At 43.4% G+C, this 26,912-nt stretch overlaps 2 protein-coding genes across 3 annotated transcripts; both read left to right on the forward strand.

Annotated features, from left to right (window-relative positions):
- The first annotated feature begins 973 nt into the window (after nt 1-973).
- Nucleotides 974-3,180, forward strand: LOC106569023 (retinol-binding protein 2). Of its 2 annotated transcripts, none has more exons than XM_014139952.3 (4): nt 974-1,130; nt 1,616-1,794; nt 2,176-2,277; nt 2,975-3,180. In XM_014139952.3, the coding sequence occupies exons 1-4, from the start codon at nt 1,058-1,060 to the stop codon at nt 3,026-3,028; spliced, it is 408 nt and encodes a 135-aa protein (XP_013995427.1). In that variant the 5' UTR covers nt 974-1,057; the 3' UTR covers nt 3,029-3,180. The 2 variants fall into 2 exon arrangements, with proteins under 2 accessions (XP_013995427.1, XP_082816895.1); XM_082960769.1 differs by lacking the exon at nt 2,975-3,180 and adding an exon at nt 2,677-2,822.
- Nucleotides 3,181-3,967: 787 nt separating this feature from the next.
- On the forward strand, nt 3,968-19,727 carry LOC106569002 (coatomer subunit beta'). The gene is made up of 21 exons (XM_045693930.2): nt 3,968-4,093; nt 4,702-4,839; nt 4,948-5,034; nt 5,163-5,289; nt 5,419-5,567; nt 5,685-5,831; nt 5,971-6,070; nt 6,268-6,410; nt 7,694-7,893; nt 8,114-8,224; nt 8,307-8,395; nt 8,561-8,667; nt 8,889-9,032; nt 9,257-9,387; nt 10,100-10,307; nt 11,255-11,365; nt 17,788-18,002; nt 18,233-18,509; nt 18,714-18,797; nt 19,030-19,185; nt 19,321-19,727. The coding sequence occupies exons 1-21, from the start codon at nt 4,091-4,093 to the stop codon at nt 19,435-19,437; spliced, it is 2,844 nt and encodes a 947-aa protein (XP_045549886.1). The 5' UTR covers nt 3,968-4,090; the 3' UTR covers nt 19,438-19,727.
- The last annotated feature ends 7,185 nt before the right edge of the window (nt 19,728-26,912 follow it).

A 26,912-nucleotide genomic window follows, 5' to 3' on the forward strand; every position in this document is an offset into this window, starting at 1 on the left:
ATTTTATGGTTGGACATAAAAAAAGACTGTAAAAACACCAGCAAATCAGCTCCAAGTGATTTTTTAAATCTGTTCCAAAGTATTCCCACGCATAATAAAGAGATATGTGATCATATATAAATGTAAGCAAGGTTTGAAATTATGTTTTAGTCAAACATATCTGTTTGGGCTTCTTGCTGTTAATTTTCAGTCTACAATTTATTTGTAATTATGTTCAGGCCCCCTTACTATCCACTCAAGAAAAAATCGACCCGTGGCTGAATCTAGTTGATGATCCCTGGCCTAGTTGTTTTGATGATCAGAAAGTGCTGTGTGGCAGGTATGTTAAATTAAGGACTACATCTACAATTTTAATTGACTGCAAAAACTGTGCCAATATGTAATCACTTCATCTGATGGGACCAGCTACAATTTACAGTACGTGCAAGTAAATATAACATAAGAATTAGCTGATATGCGTGAGAACCTGTTTAACTTTAAACACTTGTTTATCATTTAAATTACATTTTAGACATTTAGCAGATGCTCTTATCCAGAGCGATTTACAGTAGTGAATGCATACATTTCATACATTATTATTTATTTTTTCCAATCTGGTCCCCCGTGGGAATCGAACCTACAACCCTGGCGTTGCAAACACCATGCTCTACCAACTGAGCCACAAGGGACCTGCTTACGTTCGCAAGTATGGCCCCCTTCTGTTTTCTATTAGCAGATATTGGATTTTCACAATTTGAACTTACTCAACCTGCATGCTCAAAGTTAAATAGTATTTTTTCATTCGATGAGTCTCATTCTGCCTATCTGTCTGCCGGTCTATCTCTCTCTTTGTGTGTGTGTGTGTGAATTGGCACTACTTACTGTATCTCCCGATAGGCCTCTTCTATGACCGCTCTTCCCATCCCATCACCCCTCCTGTCCCCCCAATAGCCATAGCACTCAACTACTTTATCAATAGTACTCTGCCCTCGGCCTTGGCTGTTATATAAAGAGACTGGGACACCGTGTACCTTCCCATTCTGATTCAGCCCAAAGTTCACCAGCCCACAGAACCAACATGCCTGCAGACTTCAATGGCAAATGGGAGTTGGAGAGCAGTGAGAACTTTGAGGATTACATGAAAGCACTGAGTAAGATCTTTCTTCATTATCTCTATGGATTACCACAATGGAATATATTATATTTTTCTATCCATCTGTAGAGAAGGATGACAAGAAAAGGGGATGTACAAGTGCCTGTGCAGTGTGCACTACCACTGCCAATATATTGTAACTGTATAATGTGCCAATATGCAGGTCTATTGTACATTAGATTTAGATAGTACTTTCAGCAGTGTTAACTGAGAGATTCACATAGGGACCACCGTATTCTGAGGTGCAATATGTAACATGTATGTGGTGCAACATTGTATACCGGTATTTTGCTTTGATTATATATTTTACATCGAGCTAAAAGGTTCAACTCAAGTATTGCTAGTGTCCTTTTAGACAGCTTTGATGTTATAAACATGCGTTATTATTTTCAGTTACATCTCTATTACTCAAATGTAGCGTGTGATTTGATCCTTCCGACTTTTTTCATGCTTTTCCATATATATTTTTTTTTTTTACCACAGACATTGACTTTGCCACACGCAAAATCGCAGTGCAGCTGGCCCAGACCAAAGTGATCATCCAGGATGGAGACAAGTTTGAAGCCAAGACGCTGAGCACCTTCAGGAACTATGAGCAGATGTTCACTGTGGGGGTGGAGTATGTGGAGCACACCAAAGGACTGGACAACAGGGTGGTCAAGGTTGGACACGTGGGCTGTGTTCGAATACTTATACAACGCGTCCTTCTTGCTCTCTTTTTGGGATGTACATGTAATCACTGCTGATCGCACGTGATTAGCTAGGTGTAAGCAATGATTTATTACAATAAAAAGTCCGGTCACATGAACGATTACTTCAAATAAGGAAGAAGGGAAGGATGTAGCTTTAAACTATTTGAACAGATCGGTCCATCTCATCCTCATCTTCCTCCTCCGTTTGATCTTTTTCTACTTTACCGTTTGCTTCTTTTTTTTCTGTCCTTAGATCTCGGATAATAGCATTTTCACTTTTGTGTCACAAATGTGGTTTCCTTTATAGCCAGACATTGACAATTCATGTACATTTTGACTGTTTCTTAACAGGCTCTTGTGGTGTGGGAGGGGGACAAACTAGTGTGTACCCAGAAAGGGGAAAAGGACAACCGTGGGTGGAAGCACTGGATTGAAGGAGACAAACTGTACCTGGTGGGTTAACATTATTTATCTAATTGATCATGTTGATGATAAGTTATAGTGTAGTAATACAGAAATAGCAGTATAATATCTCCATCCTTAACATTGCAGGTAGAAATATGAATGTGGGCCTGAAATGATTCCTTACTTTGCAAGAGAGAGAACATGTTAGTGCTGCACATCAGGCAGTTCTATACTTCTGTTGTATCTCAATGTTCTTTAAACGTTGCACCTTCCTCATGAGCTGATGAACAGCATAGAGATATCGCCACCTGCAGAATATAAATGTGAAACTTATTTTACAGACAGGAGAATGCCATTCCTAGTTAGCGTCAAAGACGGCGGAATATAAAAATGACCCAAAAAGGCCTTTTCGCAAGAAACTGTTTATTTTTTACTTTTTTTTTACAGTTCCAGTCTACTTAAGGGGTGGCTCCAATGCACCAATGCGATAGCAGGTCTACTTAGTTCATTCTCCATGCACCAACCAGAAAAAAGGAGCCTATGAAATCTCTCACTTTCTCTATCATCTCTGGTAGCATATCAATGGTCCTTTCCTTAATTTGCACTGATCGACCAGGACTAACCTTTTTCCTCAAAGGGAATGAGATAAGGTGAGGAACATGGCACCCGAAGCTCCCAATCCCAAACTTGATATCTGACCTCAGACTGAGATCTGACTTCAGATTTGTTCTCTCTGAATTCACAGGAACTGACGTGTGAGGACAAAGTCTGCAGGCAGGTGTTTAAGAGAAAAGAATAGAAAGACAATATCTGGATATCAGTTGCTGGATTCCTCCACTTTCTCATACCTTGTGTCAATATAGTAAACTCCTGCTGTTACCATTTAAACTTGTCATACGGTTTCAAACTCACAAGCAAATCTGAATAAAGCATTGTATATTGTTCACTCTTCTAAGCCTATTGGTACTATATGTTATTTTTGTCGGGCAAATCTTCCATAACTAATATGTTGTTAGTCTTTTCATACAAATGAAACAGTCATATGTTAGCCTAAAACTTCTCAACGTTGACCATGGGTACCCACATTATTGCTCAGTTTCCCTCCGGCTGATCATTATTTAGACACTCAGTTGTATAGCCCAGTGTTTCTCAACCAGAGGGTTCATTGATCGGCGCCAGTCCGTGGGATGTAGCTTTCCTGTCGCTGAGATAGTTAAGTTACACTAATTGAGTCAGTTTACAGTGCTATTTTAATGTGAGTGTCCCCCATAGAGGAAAAGCCATAACTTGCTGGTCCCTGTCACAAGAGGCACCATAGCTTGTTGGTCCCAGCTGGCATAAAATAACTTTGAGAAACGACTACCTCATCAATGACAATCCGCCTATGGCCATTAGGTGATGATACACAGAGACGCCTCCCAAACCATATAGGAACATAAACCGGTACGTAGTAGGCCCTGGACTACACCAGTTTTACAAAGATGAATTAACAATTTGGGCCATCATAATGATTAATTTTGCCCTGAAAATAACACTGTCTGAACATGCTTGTAAACTGCAGTTCTTAACATGCACAATTTGCACAGTATATGCTATGTTTGAAATAATACTTTTAACAAAGTTATAGCTAAACTACAGACAGCAGTGCAGCTCAGGACACCATGGAAAAATGGGAGAAAAGTGCCACGCTCCAAAATGAGCCACGACCCAAACTGAACCTCCAAAATGGCACGTCATCGTTTCCCATCACACACCGTTTCAGGAAGTTCCACGTCACTCGACAGTCCGTCCACAGAAAACGCAACACCGACTGGGACTATTCATAATTCATTCACATAAAAAGAGAGCCCACTGATAAAACATGGTAAGACAAGTGTACATTCGTTGTTGAAATATTTGTAGTCTGAATTGCATGTAACCGGTTTATAAAGCCGGTGTCGATTGTGACAGCCCAGCCATGTTAGCTAACTAGAAAACAAGCTAGTCCTCTGTAGCTAGCTAACATTAGGTATTTTACCATTTACCGACCTAGCTAGTCCGATTCATTATTATTTATTGGGGTGATAAAAGCTAAGCACTCGTCAGATAGCTAGATCATTTAGCAAGGATAATGCTAACTAGCTAACGTTGTGCTAGCTACGTCTATTCGTGGCAAGGATGCTCGTCTTTGCTAACTAGCTCAATGTCACATCTTTACTAAGCGTGAGCAGTTAGCTAACTAGTTCTTTCTACGTTGTGCGTGTAAAATCGTTTTATTTAGATGGTACGGTACCTTGATAGATATTGTGCTGCCAGTGTTGACGGTTTTTTGGATGTGATCATGAAGGATTATGAATTGGTCGTGTTTATAAGCAAACGTTATCACTTTTAGCAAACGTTAGCTGGCAAGCTAGCTAGCTCTCTGCAATCAGATGAGTACGTTGTGCACTGCCCTGTCTGTTTATTTGGATTGACTTGACATCTGTCTCAAAGCCTCTCAGGCTGGACATCAAGCGGAAGCTGACAGCCCGGTCAGACCGGGTGAAGAGTGTGGACCTCCACCCGACCGAGCCGTGGATGCTGGCCAGCCTGTACAATGGTAGTGTCTGCGTCTGGAACCATGAAACACAGGTACACACAGTTTGATGTTGAATATTTGCACAATGGCGATAAACAGCTCTAAGCTAAACTTGTATGCAATGAATGAGAATGTACAATTTGTAAATATATCCTTTCCAGACCTTGGTGAAGACCTTTGAAGTGTGTGACCTTCCAGTGAGAGCATCAAAGTTTGTAGCCAGGAAGAACTGGGTCATAACAGGAGCTGTGAGTGATGCTTTAAATTCAGGACAAGCATCTAGCTAATGAGAACTTTTGATGGTTTACCTTCCATGGAGACTACACGCTTACTGTATTTGCAGGGGTCATATGTCTTTCCTCCCTTCTCTGTGTAGGATGACATGCAGATCCGTGTGTTCAACTACAACACCCTGGAGAGGGTTCACATGTTTGAGGCCCACTCTGACTACATCCGTTGTATCGCCGTGCATCCCACCCAGCCCTACATCCTCACAAGCAGTGGTACACAATCAGTATCTTATCTTTTATGACTTGCGTCATTTTATACGTGGGTCAAATACATAAACTGATTATCTATCACACAAGTATTATATTAACTAATTGTTCCATCCTCTGTGTGTGTGTGTCCAGACGACATGCTGATTAAGCTGTGGGACTGGGAGAAGAAGTGGTCTTGCAGCCAGGTGTTCGAGGGCCACACCCACTACGTCATGCAGATCGTCATCAACCCTAAAGACAACAACCAATTTGCCAGCGCTTCTCTGGACAGAACCATCAAGGTAACACCAGACACTGTGTGTGTGTGTGTCTGTGTGTGCTTACAACAACCTAGTGTAGATGTTTGTGAATAGTGTGAGTGTATGTATTTGACTCACTCATCCTCTGCCCTATCCCAGGTTTGGCAGCTAGGCTCCTCTGCTCCTAACTTCACCCTTGAGGGCCATGAGAAAGGTGTCAACTGCATTGACTACTACAGTGGAGGGGACAAGCCCTACCTTATATCAGGAGCTGATGACCGCCTGGTCAAGATCTGGGACTACCAGGTAAGACGGCTGAGGAGTGAAACAAACACTTTTAGCCTGAGGATGCCAGTAACCTGTTCAGCAGATGGGTTTTCTGGTCTTTGATGATACTGTATCGGTCCAGGCAAATGTCTCACACTCCTGTCCTGTGTCTCTTCAGAACAAGACGTGTGTGCAGACCCTGGAGGGACACGCCCAGAATGTGTCGTGTGTCAGCTTTCACCCAGAGCTGCCCATCATCATCACAGGCTCAGAGGACGGTGAGTAAATACCTTATACACTCTTATTAGATTCTGACCCTTTGTAGATACTTGTTCTGTTCGTGGTGAGCAGACGAACGGCTATGTATTAACTCTACTCTATACAATGTGCGCATATTTTTACATATAACAACAAAAAAAAAGTGAGCACACAATCACAGTTCTGAAAGAAACCAATCGTTTCTCTGGTTCTATAGGCACTGTGCGCATCTGGCACTCGAGTACGTACCGTCTGGAGAGCACGCTGAACTACGGCATGGAGCGCGTGTGGTGTGTGTGTGGCCTGCGAGGCTCCAACAACGTGGCCCTGGGTTACGACGAAGGCAGCATCATCATCAAGGTGTGGAATATGGCCATATACACTACATGACCAAAAGTATGTGGACCTGCTAGTCGAACATCTCATTCCAAAATCATGTCCCCCCCCCCCCCCCCCCCCCTGTTGCTATAACAGCCTCCACTAGCAGTCGGCGTTCCAATTCATCCCAAAGGTGTTCGATGGGGTTGAGGTCAGGGCTCTGTGCAGACCAGTCAAGTTCTTCCATACCGATCAACAAACCATTTCAGTATGGAACTCGCTTTGTGCATGGTGACATTGTCATGCTGAATCGGGAAAGGGCCTTCCCCAAACTGTTGCCACAAAGTTGGAAGCACAGAATCGTCTAGATGCCATTGTATGCTGTAGCGTTAACGTTTCCCTTCACTGGAACTAAGGGGCCTAGCTCGAACCATGAAAATCAGCCCCAGACCATTATCCCTCCTCCACCAAACTTTACAGTTTGCACTATGCATTTGGGCATGTAGTGTTCTCTTGGCATCCGTCAAACCCAGCTTCGTCCTTCGGACTGTCAGATGGTGAAGCGTGATTCATCGTTTCCACTGAGTCCAATGGCTGCAAGCATTACACCACTCCAGCCGACGCTTGGCATTCCGCATGGTGGTCTTAGGCTGCTCGACCATGGAAACCCATTTTGTGAAGCTCACGACAAATGGGTCTTGTGCTGACTTCGTTTCCAGAGGCAGTTTGAAAGTAGGTATTGAGTGTTGCAACCGAGGACAGATGATTTGTATGCACTACACACTTCTGCACTCGGTGGTTCCGTTCTGTGAGCTTGTGTGGCCTACCACTTCGCGGCTGAGTCATTGTTGCTCCTACACATTTCCAATTCACAATAACAGCACTTCCAGTTGACCGGGGTAGCTCTAGCAGGGCAGAAATTTGAAAAACGGACTTGTTGGCATCCTATGACGGTGCCACATTGAAAGTCACTGAGCTCCTCAATACGGGCTATTCTACTGCCAATGTTTGTCTATGGAGATTGCATGGCTGTGTGCTTGATTTTATACACCTGTCAGCAACGGGTGTGGCTGACAAACCCGAATCCACTAATTTGAAGGGGCATCCACATACTTTTGTGTATATGTGTATTTGTGCATAAGATTCAAAACTGAAGAACCCACCGATATTTCACAATACAGAGTTTGATAGAATTTCAGTTTGTACACATTGCGCACATGCTCTTTTTCAAAGTACCCTTCTATGTTGAAACAACACCTTGGTGACATCTCTGAAAGCCACGGTACTCAGTCCATCCTCTCCTCCACCTCTCCTGCGTGCTGTAGCTGGGGCGTGAGGAGCCAGCCATGTCCATGGACACCAATGGGAAGATCATCTGGGCCAAGCACTCAGAGGTGCAGCAGGCCAACCTGAAGGCTATGGGCGACACCGAGATCAAGGACGGAGAGAGGCTGCCACTGGCCGTCAAAGACATGGGCAGCTGTGAGATCTACCCCCAGACCATTCAGCACAACCCCAACGGAAGGTCAGTCCGCACTGCATTGGAGTCCGACGTCAACCTTAATAAACGCCTTGCACAACAACTACATGTTAGTGTTTGTGTGCCACACGTTTTAAAGGCAAGTAAGTTGTTTTCAAATGTTTGGGGAAATATGATATTTATCCAAACACTTCATCTGTTGAAAATCTGGATATTTTATGGAGCCTCTCTTTAATCCAAATGTGTTTTTTGTTTGTGTTGTCAGGTTTGTTGTGGTGTGTGGAGACGGAGAGTACATCATCTACACTGCCATGGCACTGCGGAACAAGAGCTTCGGCTCAGCCCAGGAGTTTGTCTGGGCACACGACTCCTCAGAGTGAGTCCAAAACACACACATTCTTTGCTATGGATGGTTACTGTTTGTCAGTGGTTAATGTGCGTGGTTTGCCTTGTCGCAGGTATGCAATCAGAGAAAGCAACAGTGTGGTCAAAATCTTCAAGAACTTCAAAGAGAAGAAGTCTTTCAAGCCAGACTTTGGGGCTGAAGGTAAGTGGAAGAGATCAGATGCAGGTAGTTTGTAGTGTGGAAAAAGAGTACTGCATAAAAAAAATGATGGCCGTTTTGATGGAACCTGGCAGGCAACAGAAAACAAAAATGTTATTGGACATGTCCAGATAGCTTAACTGAGGGACTGTGTGTGTGTGTGTGCAGGTATCTATGGAGGCTTCTTGCTGGGTGTCAGGTCAGTGAACGGTCTGGCCTTCTATGACTGGGAGAACACAGAGCTGATCCGCCGCATTGAGATCCAGCCCAAACATGTAAGTACTGCTATAGAGGGAGCGGCATCTTTATCAGAATATAGATGGGTGCAAGAGTGTCCTAGCATGTACAAATGTTTGTCTTGGTCAATGTTTGTTTTTCCACCCAGTACCGTATTGGTAGAAATGGTCATATGACACAATTGCATTATCGTCATGAAATCAGGACTGTAAGCGAAGCATGAGAACACTTCATCTTTCCCTCTCTCTCGGGTTTGTAGATCTTCTGGTCAGACTCAGGGGAGTTGGTGTGTATAGCCACAGAGGAGTCCTTCTTCATCCTGCGCTACCTGTCCGAGAAAGTAGCCGCCTCCCAAGAGAACAACGAGGGAGTGACGGAGGACGGAATCGAAGACGCCTTTGAGGTGTGTGTGTGACAGGGTAATACTCGATATTACCTTGTACCTGTACTGACCTAGCAGATAGTCTGCAACTCTACATGCGAGGCTTATGGTTTCTACTGAAGACAAAGCACAATGCCTATAGCCATCCAGTAGAGGGCCCTAGACAACAGGGCACCAGTGAACACTCACCATCTGCCCTCCCTCCCTCCTCAATCTGTCTGCCATTTTGTGTCTTGATCCTCCAGGTCCAGGGGGAGATCCAGGAAGTGGTGAAGACAGGTCTGTGGGTGGGAGACTGCTTCATCTACACCAGCTCTGTCAACAGACTCAACTACTTTGTGGGGGGAGAGATTGTCACCATCGCTCACCTGGACAGGTACTGCGTACCAGGGTTGTATATTTATTATTGCACAGCGTAGCAATATATTTTGCAACGGAAAGCGATAAAACAAGCTTTTATTGGCCAAATTCGGGTAGGTCCTACCCGTTTTGGCCCATTTGCTTTCTAGTGAATACTACCCAGGGTTAAGAGACTGGAATAAGTGAAGCTCAATGTTGCTTTGGGTCTGACCCTGTTTTTTTGGGGGTGTAAGCACCAATGTTGACCAGAAACAATCTCTGAATATTCAAACGTTGCTTTTTGGAGAAGGATTAGACTAACTGTTAAGTCAGCTAATATTATCTTAATGTTAAGCTGAAAAATCCCCACTAGAGTGTCCTCTATAGAACAATATTTGAGTCCGACAAGTCATTTTGTGTTTGAAAGCAGCCGATGTGCTTAGGCTACATTGACATCGCATTCATCCTACAACAAGACCCCCCCCCCCCCCCCCCCCCCTACGTACAGCCTAACTTACTTAAAAAAAATACATTGAGGTAGTTTTCCAGACAAAGATTAAGCCTAGTACTATACTAGAAAGATCTTCCTATGAAAATATCTTCCTACTAAAAAGATCTTCCTCCATTGAGCATTTTTTTTAGTTTAGAACTAGGCTTCATCTGTGTCTGGGAAACCATCCCTAAAACTCCTTCTCAGTGTGTTTCCTTTTTAATTCCTATAACACATTATCGATCTACTCCATCCGTAGGACCATGTACCTGCTGGGCTACATCCCCAAGGACGACCGCCTGTACCTGGGCGATAAAGAGCTGAACATCGTCAGCTACTCCCTGCTGGTGTCTGTGCTGGAGTACCAGACAGCTGTGATGCGCAGGGACTTTGGCATGGCTGACAAAGTGTTGCCCACCATTCCCAAGGAACAGAGGACCCGTGTGGCCCACTTCCTGGAGAAACAGGTCAGAACCAGGAACTTCCTGTTAATGAAGGAAGTGAGGCGTGTAGAATGGGGTACTTTAACTCTATGGTGGAGCTGGGGGGGGTGAGTAGATTCTAGCTAGACTATGGAATGTTATAGGGTGTCCAATTCAAAATGCATCTTTTGACCAAAGGGTAAAATAATTTTGTGTATATAACCCTCGGTCCAAACCTCATGTCTCAAAAGTTGAGTTTTTATCCTTGTAGGATGGCCAGAATTAGGGTGACTAAATTGATGGAGGCCAGAGAAGGGAAAAAAAAGTAATGAAATCAGGAAAATTACATTGCGTCAGCTAGATGGAATCTGTGCAAGGCTTAATTTCCCATTGAACTTGTCATCTTTCTTCTCAAGTCTGCAGGACATAAAACAATATAGAGTTAAGATGGATATCGATTTTGAGACATGACATGTAGTGTTTAAAAATAATATTTTAGTATAAGCTTCTCATATTAATCTTAAATTCCTGGTCTTTATAGGTTTCTTACATAAACAAACGTATCTCTGAAGCAGTGACTGTATACCAGGCTTTTTATTTTCAAAGCCTTTTACATTTGGTTCAGCTTGACATGCTAATTTTTAGCTTTTTTGCGATCCACTGAAACAACTTTAAAGACGACTACCACAAAATGTAAAATCCTCACAAGTTGTTACGATAAACCAGTACTGCTATGTCAAGAGCTCGGTGCTTATTATGGGATGTATTGGGTTACGAAATCAGACTTTTTGGATATAATGTCAATGATTAGTAATGGGGAGAAACATTTATACAGTTACATATCGGGATATTATTTTTGACGATAGATAATTCTGAGGTCTTCATCTTCAACACGAGTCGAGCTGAGTTTTGTGTGGCTGCTGTTATGTTGTGAGAACTGACTGTTAGTGTGAAATGTTATGTTGACTGATATGTTCTTTTTGGTCGTCCAGGGCTTCAAGCAGCAGGCTCTGGCCGTGTCGTCAGATTCAGAGCACAGGTTTGAGCTGGCCCTGCAGCTTGGGGAGTTGAAGATCGCCTATCAGCTGGCTGTGGAGGCAGAGGTGAGATCTACAGTACACTAGGCTATGGAGAGACCACTTCACACACACTACAAGAGAGTTCAAAGACTAAATCAAATCCAATGTTATTTAAAATACCCAAGAATGGAGCTATATACACAGGGAGTACCAGGTCAATGTGGAGCTATATACACAGGGAGTACCAGGTCAATGTGGAGCTATATACACAGGGAGTACCAGGTCAATGTGGAGCTATATACAGGGAGTACCAGGTCAATGTGGAGCTATATACACAGGGAGCACCAGGTCAATGTGGAGCTATATACAGGGAGCACCAGGTCAATGTGGAGCTATATACAGGGAGTACCAGGTCAATGTGGAGCTATATATACAGGGAGTACAAGGTCAATGTGGAGCTATATACACAGGGAGCACCAGGTCAATGTGGAGCTATATACACAGGGAGCACCAGGTCAATGTGGAGCTATATACACAGGGAGCACCAGGTCAATGTGGAGCTATATACACAGGGAGCACCAGGTCAATGTGGAGCTATATACACAGGGAGCACCAGGTCAATGTGGAGCTATATAGACAGGGAGCACCAGGTCAATGTGGAGCTATATACACAGGGAGCACCAGGTCAATGTGGAGCTATATACACAGGGAGCACCAGGTCAATGTGGAGCTATATACACAGGGAGCACCAGGTCAATGTGGAGCTATATACACAGGGAGCACCAGGTCAATGTGGAGCTATATACACAGGGAGCACCAGGTCAATGTGGAGCTATATACACAGGGAGCACCAGGTCAATCTGGAGCTATATACACAGGGAGCACCAGGTCAATCTGGAGCTATACAAGGTATTTGAGGTAGATATGTACATGAAGGCAGGGCAAAGTGACTAGTCATCAGGATGGATAATAAGAGTAAAATAAAGAACATTGTAGCAGCAGCAAATGAGTGGTTGTGTATGTGGTTTGGATACACTTAGTGTACAAAACCTTAAGAACACCTTTAATATTGAGTTGCACCCCTCCTTTTGCCCTCAGAAAAGCCTCCATTCGTCGGGGCATGGACTCTACAAGGTGTCAAAAGCGTTCCACAGGGGTGCTGGCCCATGTTGATTCCAATGCTTCAGTTGTGTCAACTTGGCTGGATGTCATTTGGGTGGTGGAACATGCTTGATACACACGGGCAGCTGTTAAGTGTGAAACCCAGCAGCGTTGCAGTTCTTGACACAAACTGGTGCGCCTGGCACCTACCACCATACCCCGTTCAAAGGCACTTAAATCTTTTGTCTTGCCCTATTCACCCTCTGAATGGCACACACTCAATAACCTTTCTCCTTCATCTACATTAGTAGAGGGATGTACAGTCGTGGCCAAAAATTGATAATGACACAAATATTAATTTTCAAAGACTACTGCCTCAGTTTGTATGATGACAATTTGCATATACTCCAGAATGTTATGAATAGTGATCAGATGAATTGCAATTCATTGCAAAGTCCTTATTTGCCATGCAAAGGAACTGACTCCCAAAAAACATTTCCACTGCATTTCAGCCCTGCCACAAAAGGACCAGCTGACATCATGTCAGTGATTCTCTCGTTAACCTCTATGGGCTAGGTGGGACGCTTGCGTCCCACCTACTCAACAGCCAGTGTAATCCCGTGGCGCGTTATTCAAATTCCTCAAATGCAAAAACTTCAATTTTTCAAACATATGACTATTTTACACCATTTTAAAGATAAGACTCTCGTTAATCTAACCACACTGTCCGATTTCAAAAAGGCTTTACAATGAAAGCAAAACATTAGATTATGTCAGCAGAGTACCCAGCCAGAAATAATCAGACACCCATTTTTCAAGCTAGCATATAATGTCACATAAACCACAGCTAAATGTAGCACTAACCTTTGATGATCTTCATCAGATGACAACCCTAGGACAATATGTTATACAATACATGCATGTTTTGTTCAATCAAGTTCATATTTATATCAAAAAACAGCTTTTTACATTAGCATGTGACTAGCATTCCCACCGAACACTGCCGGTGAATTTACTAAATTACTCACGATAAACGTTCACAAAAAGCATAACAATTATTTTAAGAATTATAGATACAGAACTCCTCTATGCAGTCGATATGTCCGATTTTAAAATAGCTTTTCGGTGAAAGCACATTTTGCAATATTCTCAGTAGATAGCCCGGCATCACAGGGCTAGCTATTCAGACACCCAGCAAGTTTAGCACTCATCAAAGTCAGATTTACTATGAGAAAAATGTTATTACCTTTGCTGTCTTCGTCAGAATGCACTCCCAGGACTTCTACTTCAATAACAAATGTTGGTTTGGTTCAAAATAATCCATAGTTATATCCAAACAGCGGTGTTTTGTTCGTGCGTTCAAGACACTATCCGAAAGGGTAAATAAGGGTGACGAGCATGGCGCAATTCGTGACAAAAAAATTCTAAATATTCCATTACCGTACTTCGAAGCATGTCAACCGCTGTTTAAAATAAATTTTTATGGCATTTTTCTCATAAAAAAGCGATAATATTCCGACCGGGAATCTGCGTTTAGGTAAACAGACGAAAGAAAATAAAGCATTCGGTCGACTCGGGCACGCGCCTAAGCCCATAGTACTCTGATCGGCCACTTGCCAAAAGCGATAATGTGTTTCAGCCAGAGGCTGCCTCGATATCGTTCAGCTTTTTCCCGGGCTCTGAGAGCCTATGGGAGCCGTAGGAAGTGTCACGTTATTGCAAAGATCCTCAGTCTTCAATAAAAAGAGCCAAGATGAAACACAATTTCTCAGACAGGCCACTTCCTGCATGGAATCTTCTCAGGTTTTGGCCTGCCATATGAGTTCTCTTATACTCACAGACACCATTCAAACAGTTTTAGAAACTTTAGGGTGTTTTCTATCCAAAGCCAATAATTATATGCATATTCTAGTTACTGGGCAGGAGTAGTAACCAGATTAAATCGGGTACGTTTTTTATCCGGCCGTGTCAATACTGCCCCCTAGCCCTAACAGGTTAACACAGGTGTGAGTGTTGATGAGGACAAGGCTGGAGATCACTCTGTCATGCTGATTGACTTCGAATAACACTGGAAGCTTCAAAAGGAGGGTGGTGCTTGGAATCATTGTTCTTCCTCTGTCAACCATGGTTACCGGCAAGGAAACACGTGCTGTCATTGCTTTGCACAAAAAAAAAAGGCTTCACAGGCAAGGATATTGCTGCCGGTAAGATTGCACCTAAATCAACCATTTATCGGATCATCAAGAACTTCAAGGAGAGTGGTTCAATTGTTGTGAAGAAGGCTTCAGGGCGCCCAAGAAAGTCCAGCAAGTGCCAGGACCGTTTCCTAAAGTTGATTCAGCTGCGGGATCGGGTCACCACCAGTACAGAGCTTGCTCAGGAATGGTAGCAGGCAGGTGTGAGTGCATCTGCACGCACAGTGAGGCGAAGACGTTGAGGATGGCCTGGTGTCAAGAAGGGCAGCAAAGAGGCCACTTCTCTCCAGGAAAAACATCAGGGGCAGACTGATATTCTGCAAAAGGTACAGGGATTGGACTGCTGAGGACTGGGTTAGTCATTTTCTCTGATGAATCCCCTTTCTGATTGTTTTGGGCATCCGGAAAAAAGCTTGTCCGGAGAAGACAAGGTGAGCGCTACCATCAGTCCTGTGCCATGCCAACAGTAAAGCGTCCTGAGACCATGTATGTGTGGGGTTGCTTCTCAGTGAAGGGAGTGGGCTCACTCACAATTTTGCCTAAGAACACAGCCATGAGTAAAGAATGGTACCAAAACATCCTCCGAGAGCAATTTCTCCCAACCATTCAGGAACAGTTTGGTGACGAGCAATGCCTTTTCCAGCATGATGGAGCACCTTGCCATAAGGCAAAAGTGATAACTAAGTGGCTCGGGGAACAAAACATTGATATTTTGGGTCCATGGCCAGGAAATCCCATTGAGAACTTGTGGTCAATCCCCAAGAGGCGGGTGGACAAACACAAACCCACAAATTCTGACAAACTCCAAGCATTGATTATGCAAGAATGGGCTGCCATCAGTCAGGATGTGGCCCAGAAGTTAATTGACAGCATGCTAGGGCGGATTGCAGAGGTCTTGAAAAAGAAGGGTCAACACTGCAAATATTGACTCTTTGCATCAACTTCATGTAATTGTCAATAAAAGCCTTTGACACTTCTGAAATGCTTGTAATTATACTTCAGTATTCCATAGTAACATCTGACAAAAGTATCTAAAGACACTGAAGCAGCAAACTTTGTGAAAATTAATATTTTTGTCATTCTCAAAACTTTTGGCCACGACTATAGACAGCCGTGATGATTATGGATGAGAACTCTCTTGGTAGATAAAGGTCTGCAGCTTACCATGAGGTAATCTATGTAGGGCTGTTGAGGAGACTGTATTACCGGCGGTCACGATTCACTAAGGCAGTCAAATTCCACGTGACGTTTAGTCACGGTAATTAAGGCTACTCTGATGCTGCTGCTGGTCATTAGTAGCCTACCAAACTTGCTAACTGCCTGGTACTCAGCACTCTATTGTCCCTCTAATCACTCTGACATCAATTCAAATGTAATCGAAAGTCTAATCAAACACTTAGTGAAAGCTCATGTTGCGCATCATTTCTATTGGCTATGTAATTATAAGAAAACGGAGTGATGGCCTTTAATAAAGGTCAGCTTTCTATAGGCTAGGCCTACTATATTTATTTCTCAACATTCCTAATATTAAGCACATTGCTTCTCTTTACAACAGGAGTAATAGCCTACCTGGCTGGCATGAAAATGAACCACGGGAAAAGCGTCCTCCATTCGCTTTAAATGCATAGATGCCATGTATTTTTTTCCCCCTGCCCGTTTTGAGACGGGTGCATGATAATGGTCCATTCTAAATCCAAACAAATTTCACACATATATTATTTAGTATATGTAAAGACAAGATTAAATCAAGAATGGTCTAATGGGTGTCAATATTATCCTACCACTTGTGAATGATGCCCAGCATAAGACTTATTTTCATCATAGTCGCACCCCTCATGTAGCCTAGCCCATAGGCCTATATGTTTTGTATCACAACTAAAGTGGCCAAATAACTTCTTTAAAATGAAGCACATTAATCCGCTTTACAAGGGGGTGCAGAGCCTAACTGGCATATATAAGCTGGGTGTGAGTTTCAAGTTTTGGGGAAGATAATTTTCACCATAAAAATGCACCTTTTATAATAAAAGCATTACATGCATAATCACATTTGCGGTTACTTTTAATAATGGTGTTTTCCCACTAACGGGGGGGTGTTATAATTAGAATATTTAGGGCACAACAGCCACTGGCTGCAGAAGATGTGGATTACGGCCACACAAAAAGGGATGCCCCGGGAAAGTTCAGGCATTGTGCCTTTTCAAGTGACTTTTTTTTCCTAATCATTATTAGAGTTGCATCATGCAACCTTACAATGTATTAAAAATCAGAACATAGCCCAACGTTTGTAGAACAACTAAAGTTACATTAATAACTCTAAATTTAAGCATATATGAGTTATTTAACCGCTCAACACAGAATAGCTGCATGTGCGCGCTCCATCGTTTTGGAGAAAATATCCTTTTCTATTTTATTCAGCTTTGTTCAATTGTATTCATACTATAAAATAATGCCACGGAATTCTAAGAAAATTGTGTCTGCTAAGTGAACTAGTGTAGCACACAGCCATATGGCATAACCAGATCAGGACATCTGAATATGCGATTCTATTCTTCTGAAATGTACTAAAAAAAAATAATGTTTCTTTAGACCTGTCTAAAATAAGATTTATTGTGAAGGTGTAGGCTATATTACATGGATTTATTAGACTTTTAAAAATGTAGATGTTCCAAAGGTCTGCATCAGTGGCTTGATGCTAAATGTGTTAAATAACGGTCAATTATCGCGAGACCGGCAGTTATTTGCTTGACAATCACCAGCGGACAACATTTTCTGATCGCCACAGCCCTAGTTCTATATCAGCAGAGCAAAATCTTGAGGTTTCCTTCACACTGGAAGCAGCACACCAGTTGTTATTTATGAAAAAACACACCCCTCCTCCTTTAGACTTGCCTGAAGTTGCCAACCGATCATGTACTACGTGTATAGCGCCATCATACATGTCAGTCGTTCACCAATGAGTTATTCAATACTGAAGACTAGTATCTGCTCGGTTTAAATCTATTCAGTCAACATCTGATTTAGATCTGAATGGATTGTGTACTCAATCAAATCGTTAAATGTATTAACCGTCCTTCAGCTAGGCAGCCCTGTACCAAAAAGTGCTGAACTATGATTGTTTTAGCGTCCAACTCCATACAATATTAGTCTAACTGACAGTACTGTATAACATGTATATAACATTAGAACCGTTTCCTTTTTCTCTGGTGGCAGTCGGAGCAGAAGTGGAAGCAGCTGGCAGAGCTGGCCATCAGTAAGTGCCAGTTTAGCCTGGCCCAGGAGTGCCTCCACCATGCCCAGGACTACGGCGGCCTGCTGCTGCTCGCCACGGCCTCGGGTAACGCCGCCATGGTGGGCAAGCTGGCCGAGGGCGCTGAGCGGGACGGCAAGAACAACGTGGCCTTCATGACTTATTTCCTGCAGGGAAAGTGAGTACAAGGGAGGGTAGAAGGGGGTCCACGACGATGTCATATCCAGCTCAGTTACATATCCAGCTTTCTTAAATACAGTAGTATTTTAATAAGTTACAATAAGGTATAGGGAATCCTACATGACACTACTCCTGTATGTTTGATCTTTGGTGGGAGCATGTGATCAGTAGCAGTGATTTGGACCTCTCTCTGGTACTGGTCTCAGTCTCCTGTCTGTTTTCCCCCAGACTGGACCACTGTCTGGAGCTGTTGATCCGGACCAACCGGCTGCCCGAGGCGGCCTTCCTGGCCCGCACCTACCTGCCCAGCCAGGTGTCCAGGGTGGTCAAGCTGTGGAGGGAGAGCCTGGCCAAGGTCAACCAGAAGGCGGCCGAGTCGCTGGCCGACCCCACCGAGTATGAGAACCTGTTCCCCGGTCTGAAGGAGTCGTTTGTGGCCGAGCAGTTCCTCCGGGAGACCTGCCTGGGCAACTCCCGGCCAGCCACCGACTACCCTCTGGTCACAGTGAGTGGTGGGGGTTCGATGTGGGACTGTAGAGATGAAATGGAAATATCTGGCTTGCAAATCTCTAAACTCAATGCAAACTATGGATGTGTATTTGCTGCACAGGAGGAGTCCAACTTGAATACGTAGTAATCCCTATCGCTCCCATTGCAGTCTTTCTACTTATTTACTCACATTATCCATATCTTGCCCTCTTTTCTCCAGCCCAATGAAGATCGTAATATACTAGAGGATGCCACGCGCTACGAGCCCAAAGGAGTTCCCCTCTCACTTGCCACACTGGTACCGGTAAGTCTGCTTCTGAGACCTTCACTATACAGTTAAAGTAATAGCCGACTTGATTAAAGGCCTTTTATTTAGATCCACAGACTAGGTGTTTTTTTTCCATCATAGGCCTGGAAGTTAGAGTAGAGTTTCACATCTAGAAATGGCCTCGTGTTGGCTGGCTCGATGGGCAAGCCCGAAGACAGCTGAGACACTGGAAACAGAGTCCTGCTCATGCCTGTGTGTCTGTCAACAGGGTGAAGATGGCAGGGAGGAGGAGACCACGTTGGCTGCTGGAGTGCTGGCGTCCGTGTTGACGGCCCCCGTGATCCCCTCGGAGCCAGAGCCTGAGACTGCACCTGAAGAGGAGGAGGAGGCGAGCCCCGGTTCATCTGAGGCACTGAAGAACAAGGTAGGCAACGGTCTCCCTAGAAAGACAGTACGGCATGCTCTGGACAAGTAATGCACTGTACCCGGCGAGAAGAACGGGAGATGTATAAATGTAACCCGTTGCTGTGTTATTTCACGCTGTGTTATTTCCCCCCAGGCCCTGGACGAACTTGAAGATGACCTGGACAACATGGAGCTGGAAGACATCGATACCACAGACGTTAACCTGGATGCCACAGACATTAACCTGGATGACGACTTCTTAGACGACTGAGAACCCCCCCCCCCCCCCCCGCTATGAATTTATTTAAGAGACCAACCCCCTTTTTGTATTTGTGTTTTGTTAGTCCTACAGTGTTTGGAAGACTGAGTAGATGATGAATCCATGCGAGGGGAAAGAGGCAAATTATACGTCTTGATTCTTAAGCAGATTTTATACTTCATCCAGGGCCTTACCTTCACTAACTATCCGTGCATTGAGCTATATATTTACTCTCTGTATGTGTACAATGATAAATCACTGTTCATTTACGCCTAATAAATTGCTATTGCTGTACATTTGAACACTGGTGTTGTCGGGTTTGACATTTTTGGGCCCATACGGGATTTCATCATTAGATGCTGGCTTTTAAACTGAAACTCTAAAGTTAAATATTCCATGATTCTTTATATTTGGTGTCAGTGCTTTATCAGCAAAACATTCTTGCCTTCACAGTTGACTTATGTTATGGTTAACTGTTTTTAGCTTCAGCGGATGTATTCATTTTTCCGTTCCTTATGTATAAAATTAGCTGGTTTTAAATGTTATGTCAATCAAATTACTCTAAAGCAACTATTGACATACCAGTAAGCCATCTTAAAGGGATCGTTCACCCAAATTATAAAATTACATTGATTTCCTTACCCTGTAAGCAGTCTATGGGCAAGGAATGACATCAATCCATGCTTTGGTTTTGTTTACCTGACCATTGTTTTTTTTTAGCATTTGTCGCACAAATGCTAGTCAATGGTACCTATATTAGCATTTTTGCAGTTCATTTTCAAATCATCCTAAAGTATGAACTCGATTGTGTAACTCGAAGTTACTTCAAATTGCTTTTGTTTACCTGGCCACCATTTCAAATGCTAAGCATGTATTGCTGTCATACCTTATCTATAGAGTAGACCGCTTACAGCAGGGGTGTCAAACTCAATCCATGGAGGGCCTAGTGTCTGCTGGTGTTTGGTTGTTCCTTTCAATTAAGACCTAGACAACCAGGTGAGGGGAGTTCCTTACTAATCAGTGACCTTAATTCATCAATCAGGTCCAAGGGATGAGGGAAAACCCACAGACACTCTGTGGAATGAGTTTGACACGTGGCTTACAGGGTTAGGACATTTTGTAGTTTTGGTGCACTATCCCTTTAAAGGTTTCCGTATTTACCAGTAGCTACATAACTAAATGCTGCAATCATAACCAAGTGGGGAAGTGGTAATTACCAGTTGTGAATTCGTAAATACCAGTTGGATGCATTCATGTGCTTTGAGCTTGTTGAGAAATGCCGATTGGTTAATGGCCAACAAGCTGCGTCAAACACAAACTAAAAGTACCGCTATCATGCTTGTAAAGGAAAACAAAATTAATATTGCTTTTTATAAATTATGTTTTAATATATTCAAACTGATCAATTCTGTTATCTGACGTCAGAGATCAGCATTTGGGAGAGGTCGGAGCTCAGAGATGATAGTTTCCGACTGGTAATTACTAGTTGGAGGGGCATTCAAGTGGATTTTTCCCAGTCGTATGTGGTAAATACCACTTTCAACTTGTTTATGAATGCAGCATAATAAAGGGAAAACTAATCTTGTCATGTTCAGCAGGCCAAACCATTGCGGAACATTCAGAAAATGTTTATGTAGAACGCCCACTCTATTATATGTTATTTGAATCCTGCACAGATTCAACCACAACGTTTGATTCAACAATCCACCATGTCAAACAGAGAATTACTACACTCCCCAAAGTCAAAAAGACTATTAGTACTAGCTATGAGTGTGGGTGTCTGCGCAGCCTAACTGCAATGTAGTCAATCTTTAAAGTTCACCCCCCTCAAGGGTTTTGTCTAGATATAGTATATGTGACAGGTTAAAGGAAATACTCATAGCCTGTTATACATTAAAAAGTATTAGTAAGTTCATAGTATGTGAGGATCTTAAAACATCTAAGGTTAAAAAGATCATGCATTCAGTACTAGTTGATAGAGAATCAGATATTTTGCAGTGTTATTTGTATAATGGGTTTTCAAACACTTTATTGACTGTTGATAAATTGAGTTATGGTTTACTGAGTTAAAGCTTTGTGCTTGACAGTTATATTGAAATTAGTATATGTTTCAGTGAATTACAGTGTATACTGTTGTGACTTGAATAAGCCTTGTACCCTACAAAACTATTTCCTGTAGATCTGTTGTTCTGTAAAATGTGTTACTTTTGTAAAATGATTGCACTAAAAGTTCTCACTCTCGTGATTATTTCTCCCCTTTTTCAAGGGCGTAACATATACAGCTTGTCAAAAGTGACTTCGTGGCAGGTAAGAAAATTAGGTTAGGGTTAGCTAAAATGCAACAAATTTTCTTTTGATGTCAATTTGACATAAGATGCCTGTATTCCATCTACTCCTTCAAGACTGTTAGAAAAGCATTCCTCATGAAGCTGGTTGAGAGAATACCAAGAGTGTGCAAAGCTGCTGTCATGAAGGCAAAGGTTGGCTACTTTGAAGAACCACAAATATAAAATATATTTTGATTTGTTTAACACTTTTGATTACTACATGATTCCGTGTGTGTTATTTCATAGTTTTTATGTCTTCGCTATTATTCTAAAACGTAGAAAATGTTTACAAAAAAACCTTGAATGAGTAGGTGTGTCCAAACTTTTGACTGGTACTGTACATGTAGTTAAGGGTAAAGTGACTATGGATAGATAATAAACAACGAGCAGCAGCATAAAATAAAGAAAGAAAAGGGGGGTCAATGCAAATAGTCAAGGTAGCCATTTGATTAATTGTTCAGCGGTCTTATGGCTTGGGGGTAGAAGCTGTTAAGGAGCCTTTTGGACCTAGACTTGGTGCTCCGGTACCGCTTGCCGTGCAGTAGCAGAGAGTAGTCTATGACTTGGGTAGCTGGAGTCTTTGACCATTTTTTGGGCCTTCCTCTGACACTGCCTTGTATAAAGGTCCTGGGTGGCAGGAAGCTTTTGTAGCGCCTTACGGTCGGAGGCCAAGCAGTTACCGTATCAGACGATGATGCAATCAGTCAGGATGCTCTCGATGGTGCAGCTGTAGAACTTTGAGGATCTGGGGACCCATGCCAAATCATTTCAGTCTCCAGGGGGATTAGGTGTTGTAGTGCTCTCTTCACAACTGCCTTGCTGTGTTTGTTGGTGATGTGGAACTTGAAGCTCTCGACCAGCTCCACTACAGCCCTGTCGATGTGAATGGGGTGTGCTCTGCCCTCCTTTTCCTGTAGTCCACGATCAGCTCTTGCTGAGGGAGAGGTTGTTTCCCTGACACCACACTGACAGGTCTCTGACCTTCCCTATAGGCTGTCTCATCGTTGTCGGTGATCAGGCCTACCACTTGTGTCGTCAGCAAACTTAATGGTGTTGGATTCGTGCTTGTCCACGCAGTCTTGGGTGAACAGAGAGTACAAGAGGGGACTAAGCATGCACCCCTGAGGGGCTCCCGTGTTGAGGATCAGCGTGGCAGATGTGTTGTTGCCTACCCTTACCACCTGGAGGCGGCCCGTCAGGAAGTCCAGGATCCAGTTACAGAGGGAGGTGTTTAGTCCCAGGGTCCTTAGCTTAGTGTTGAGCTTTGTTGGCACTATGGTGTTGAACGCTGAGCTGGAGTCAACGAATACCATTCTCACATAGGTGAGATTGTGTCATCTGTGGATCTGTTGGGGCGGTATGCGAATTGGAGTGGGTCTAGGGTTTCTGGGATGATGGCGTTGATGTGAGCCAAGACCAGCCTTTCAAAGCACTTCATGGCTACAGAGGTGAGTGCTACTGGGCGGTAGTCGTTTAGGCTGGTTACCTTGGCATTCTTGGGCACAGGGACTATGGTGGTCTGCTTGAAACATGTAGGTATTACAGACTGTCAGGGAGAGGTTGAAAATGTCAGTGTAGACACTTGACAGTTGGTCCGCGCATGCTCTGAGTACACGTCCTGGTAATCCGTCTGGCCCTGCGGCTTTGTGAATGTTTAAATGTCTTGCTCACAATGGCTACGGAGAGCGTGATCACAGTTATACGGAACAGCTGGTGCTCTCATGCATGCTAAATGTTTCAATTTGCCTGCATTAAAGTCCCCGGCCACTATTTATCAAAGTTCAATAATTCATTTTGAACAGAGAAGCAGAAGGAGTAAAGGAGAAGTGGAATGTCAGTTCAAAGTTGTAATAAATGCATTACTAAATGAGTCTGACTTCTGTTTTTTCATAATGATGAAATAACCACGTTCGTTTGGCTTTTCATAAACTGGCCAGTAGATGGTGTAGATGGAACAACAATTTGTCTCCCTAAATGTGGAGTATGAAATAATTTTTACATAACTAATTTTTGCTATCGTTCTTTTTTTTTTACATCCATTGTTAGACAGTGGCAACGCGGAACATGGTCTTTTGCCTGCTAATGCCTGCAATGCAGTGAAGAAAACGATATGACAACAATAACGTCTAATGTAACTGGCCCCTCTAACAGTACAACTGGCCCCAGCTTGGCCCCCCCAGTTGAAATGGTCTAGAACCGCCACTGCTTGGCACGTGCGCTCTAGCCAACCGCTCACAGATGGTGTGGGCATAGCCTACTACATGAGTGTTTTATGGACAAAAGAGCAAGATTATTTTGATTTGTCGGCAGCCATCATGTCACCAGAAGACCCTCAATATTTAAAAGCTCATCACCATGCACTTTTACAACCCTGTGAAGTTCATCTAGTTTATTTCATCTGTAGCCTAATAAAACAAATGATTTGTAGTGGGAGGATCACACACCATATCACGTGACTCCAAGTTGATGGTTACTATAGCAATATATGCCATAAAAGCTTTCACTGCCATTTCTCACATTAATTGTACCACCAGAAAAAGATCCCAATTGAATTCCAGACTTTTCAATTTGAATATAGAATTTGATTGTGAATTACAAATTCAAAAATATCACTAATGTAATCATTGAATTCATAAATTTAACTTGTATTTCATGATTTGAAACTGAATATTGCATTCGGTTTTGAAATTAAGTCAATTTAATATATTCAGTTTCAATATTGGTAGTTATTGCATTCATTGCAAGTTTACAAACCATAATTTCAAGTCAATCAAAGTTTCATATATTAAACTTGTCAGATGCATTCAGAATCTGTTAAATTCAGTTCTCTAAATTCAGATTCAAAACCAGAGACAACATCCTGGTACTTTGCCAGCCAGGAAATGTAAAGGAGCAGATAGAATCTGTCACGTTGTATAAATGATTGGAGACAGGCGCAGGAATACGTAATAGGGGTTTTTATTACTCCACCCAAAAATACAACATGCCATGAAAAGGCACGGGACGAAGCCCAAAACAAACACGTATACAAAAACACAGGGATGGAACCCCTCAAAAAGAGTGAGGTAAAACCTTGAATAAATACACGGGACGAGACCTGTAATAACAATACACGGGACCCGTCATAACAAGTGCACAACAATACACGGGACGAGACCCGTAATAACAATACACGGGACCCGTCATAACAAGTGCACAACAATACACGGGACGAGACCCGTAATAACGAGTACACAATACAAGCAGCATGAAAGCTGAAACAACAAAGCGCTGGTACGCAGGGCTAAATAAATAGTAAAGCAAAGTACAGATACCCCCCAAAAGTACTTAAATAGTACTTTAAAGTATTTTTACATCCCTCACCTTTGGTAGCTAGCTAGATGACTACATCCTGAGTTGTGCAGCCTACGTCAAATACAGATTTATACAGGGATTATTTAAACCACTCTTTGAAGAGCCCACCTTGCCTGGCGAGGGTTCAGTCTCCTCGCCGCCCAGGTATACTCCAGATTGAAGTGGTCAGTCCAGATGAGAAAAGGCTGTTTAGCCCCCTCAAGCCAATGTCTCCACGCCTTCAGAGCCTTGACAACAGCCAACAGCTCCCAGAGGAACCCCCCAGCACCGACCAGCAGTGTGCCCTCTGCGGCCACAGATTGTGCAGGGAATGGCCCCTCCTCCGGTCGCCCTAAGTGCAGCACCTCCCAGCTCCATGGGCGTCGGAGCGGAGGTGCTGGAGGATGGATCTGACAGATCCCGATCCAGACGTGTCTCCTTCACTCCAGGGCTTCACGCCGCGTCTCCTTCACTCCATACGGCGTTGGCCCACTCCAGGGCTTTGCCTGAGAGGCAGGAGACGAGGGCGGACACACTCTCACGCCCCGAAGGAGCCGGGTGGACGGTCGCCAGGTAGAGCTCCAGCTGTAGTAGAAACCCCTGGCATCCGGCAGCCGTCCCATCATACTCCCTCGGGAGCGCGAGTCAAATCCCGCTGGGACCAAGTGGAAGAGGGGGGGGGACAGTGGGACCTGTTGTAGTGGGGCTGGTAGAGGCGCTGGAAAACCTCCTCCTCTCTCCCAACAATCCAGTGTCTGCAGCACGCGATCCATGGCTGTGCCCAGACGTTGTAACATGGTCGCGTGCTGCTGAACGCGCTCCTCCACTGGAACTGGGAGGGCGTCTGCTCCTGCTGACTCCATTCGCGGTGAGTGATTCTGTAAGGATCTATGTGTAGCTGATGCAGAGGAGTCAGGCGCAGGACAGCAGAGATGAGTAAATAAAAATAACTTTACTCAAAGTCATCAACATACAAGAGCATTACCAAGCCCACAAATACGGACCACAATACAACAAACAATCACTCACAACCAAACATGGGGAACAGAGGGTTAAATAATAAACAGGTAATTGGGTGAGTGAAACCAGGTGTGTAAGACATAGACAAAACAAATGGAAAATGAAAAGTGGATCAGCGGTGGCTAGAAGGCCGGTGACGTCGACCACCGAACGCCGCCGAACAAGGAGAGGGACCGACTTCGACGGAAGTCGTGACACACGCAAACACAGAACTAGCAGCCACATATAAACCACATGATCACTTTGCTTGTTGCATGTATAATTCCTTCTTGCATCTACGCTCTCGTCTCCTCTCACCATTTCCCTTCGCTTGTGGACTTCAGTGTACAATACAAAGGCTGTCTGTGACCAGGCAACAACAAAAAACATTCCAAGCAAACTTTCGTACCATAACCGCTAACCACTATACACAGCCTACATCGTTTTCACCATATTAACGTCATAGTCAACATAGCTACTAGAACTAACGCATTAGTAAACCCGCTACAATCATGCAGTACAGTGTACAGCAAGCAGTTTAGCAGTTACAACGGCGGGCCCCGGTGGCAATAAATGAATAAAACCAAACACTTACCTTGACTTGGAAGAGTTCCAGTATTGGATAGCCATAGCCATAACATATCATCCTTATCTGTTTGAACCGGGTGTTTGAGTAGGCTAAACGAGTTAGCTGCATTCGCTAGCTAAGTAAGTGAAAGTGAAAGTCTAAAATATATATATATATATATATATATATATATATATATATATATATATATATTAGACTTTCACTTTCACTGCTCAAAAAAATAAAGGGAACACTAAAAT

The sequence above is a fragment of the Salmo salar genome, chromosome 14 (assembly GCF_965601325.2).
Source record: "Salmo salar chromosome 14, fSalSal1, whole genome shotgun sequence".
NCBI classification, from domain to species: Eukaryota; Metazoa; Chordata; class Actinopteri; order Salmoniformes; family Salmonidae; genus Salmo; species Salmo salar.